The 2,080-nt window shown below is 45.0% G+C and overlaps 1 protein-coding gene across 1 annotated transcript in view; it reads left to right on the top strand.

The window, feature by feature from the left end:
- The window catches only part of IFT52 (intraflagellar transport 52 homolog (Chlamydomonas)), a 31,361-nt gene that overhangs the window by 8,062 nt on the left and 21,219 nt on the right, over positions 1–2,080 (top strand). Inside the window, exon 5 of the mRNA XM_006839351.1 lies at positions 1,298–1,373. Coding sequence (XP_006839414.1) covers positions 1,298–1,373 — 76 coding nt within the window. The remainder of the gene's footprint in view (positions 1–1,297; positions 1,374–2,080) is intronic.

The raw sequence follows: 2,080 nt of genomic DNA, 5'->3' as shown, positions 1-2,080 counted from the left end.
CTTCGTTATAAATTGATATCTCTGGTTCCTTACTTTCAGTCTTGTAGGTTTGTTTTACTTTATATGCTTCTTGGTCATTTTTTGAGCCATTCTCTCTTGTTTTCTTATTGTGAACTAAAATGGTCTGTTTTCTCTGGGACATTGTTGTTGTACTTGTATTGAATTGATGATTGTGTATTGATGTGTCTGTAGGCTCTCGCAAGCTGTCTCCTGTGGGTGTGGTTAGAAACCAGAAGTGTGGGCACTGTTCTCTGTATGCCATTCGTGCTTCTCGGTTTAGGTGGGTTGGCTTGGCGTTGGCTGCTGTCTGTCATTGACCAGGTGATGTAGGAGCTGGTTTTGGCTCTTGCCCAGGGGGTGGTGCTGTAGAGAGAATGGTTATGACTGGGGTGTATGGGCACGGTTCTTATCTCCTGTCAATTGGGAAAGAGGAAAACCTCCTCAAACCACACACATACACAAGAAAACAACCAACAATAAAAAGAGAAAATAATGAATGAGAGAAACTAAATAAAACATGCAGCAACCAAGAAAAACAGAGAAGAGCAACAGGAAAATGAACACTTAGAAAAGCCAGGGAGAGGAGCTGAGCCTGCCTGAATCCAGGCTCCACAGCTGCACAGCCCGGTGCCTCCTCACCCTGCCGCCGCTCCCAGCCACATGGCTCCGAACTCCCAGATAGCAGAGTCTGTTTTGGGGACAATTGAGAGTGGAAGCTGGCCATACCTCTGGTCACCAGGGGAGCCTGGTGAAAAACAAATGAATTGCACCTTTCCCGTGTGTGACTCTGCCCTTCCTGTCACCAAAGCTTTTCACAAATGTTCAAGATGGTTGCACCGCCTCTGGCTGGCTGTTTGCCAGTCAGTGCCCTCTCACACCGTCTCTGCCCAGCTTCTTCCAGTAAGCACTCAGTCCACTTCTCTATCCTTTCCTCGGAAGTTCAGGGAGCCAGGATTTACATCTGCATCTGTTTCATTTGGTCTCTCATATCTTTGCTGTAGAGGATCCTGTGTAGTGAGTCCACCTAGTCCACCACCTTGCCAGAAGTTGGTCAGTTTTTTTATATAGAGGCAGCAAGTCCTTATTTCTTCCCCACATTGTAGCCTGCAGGGTTCAGTGCTACAGAGGAAAGGGCTCTGGGTGCATAATCTTGCATTTTGGTCTCATCTGGAATCTGAGCTCTTCTGAAGGATTGGAACAGAGTTTTAGGGTTCCTTCCAGCTTATAAGTGTATAAAAGCAAACTTAATTAGATTATTCTTAATCTAAAATGCACCTTCCTTTTTTTCTCTTTTAAGATGCTGTGGTTAGAAATGTATATTACAAGTATTTTCATCCTAAAGAAGCCCTAGTTTCCAATGGAGTCTTGAACAGGTAAGCGTGTTGAAACAGAAATAATTTTATAAATGATTCTCAGCTTTTCTCCATGAATCTTCCCTCATCTCTTCTCACATTCTTTTCACTGCCCCTTCTCCCTTTCTTACTTTTTTGTTTTACGATTATAATATGTCTTCCCATCCACCAAGTTATGTTCCTCCAGTTTTATGAAACCCTACTCCACATTCACCTTATGTAGTTAACTGGAAACCTTGTCCAAATGGGACTAGGCAATAAAAGGACTGTTCATTTACGTAATTGAAAAGCCTGGAATTAGGCCAGGCTGAGCATGTGGATTGGTGGAATGGTGCATGATGTCCGCAGGGCTCCAGCTCCATTTTTCTGCCCTCACTTCTCTTGGCTCTGCTCTCCTGTGTGTGTAGACTTCACCTCAAGACAGAGGAATCGTTAGAACAGTTACCAAATCCATGACCTCATGCCACACCATCTAGGGCAGGAAGAGGAGAGTGGGCCTTGGTCCCAGCATTCCCAGCAAAAATAGCCCTGAGATTTCCTCTGTGTGAACTGAGGCCATATGTCTGTTCTAAACCAGTTGATGGGGCAAAGGACACAGAATACCCTGATGGCTTAGCTAGGCCATGTCTCCACCCTTGAGCCTGACATGGAGTTACTTTTCTCTGATCCATTCCATCCCAAAGCTGAAATTACGGACTCTTGTTGTTGTTGTCAGGTGCCATCGAGTC

Source organism: Chrysochloris asiatica, unplaced genomic scaffold (assembly GCF_000296735.1).
Source record: "Chrysochloris asiatica unplaced genomic scaffold, ChrAsi1.0 scaffold00023, whole genome shotgun sequence".
In the NCBI taxonomy this organism is placed as follows: Eukaryota; Metazoa; Chordata; class Mammalia; order Afrosoricida; family Chrysochloridae; genus Chrysochloris; species Chrysochloris asiatica.
The sequence above is the reverse complement of the archived record's forward strand: the minus strand, read 5'-3'. Positions and strand labels throughout refer to the sequence as shown.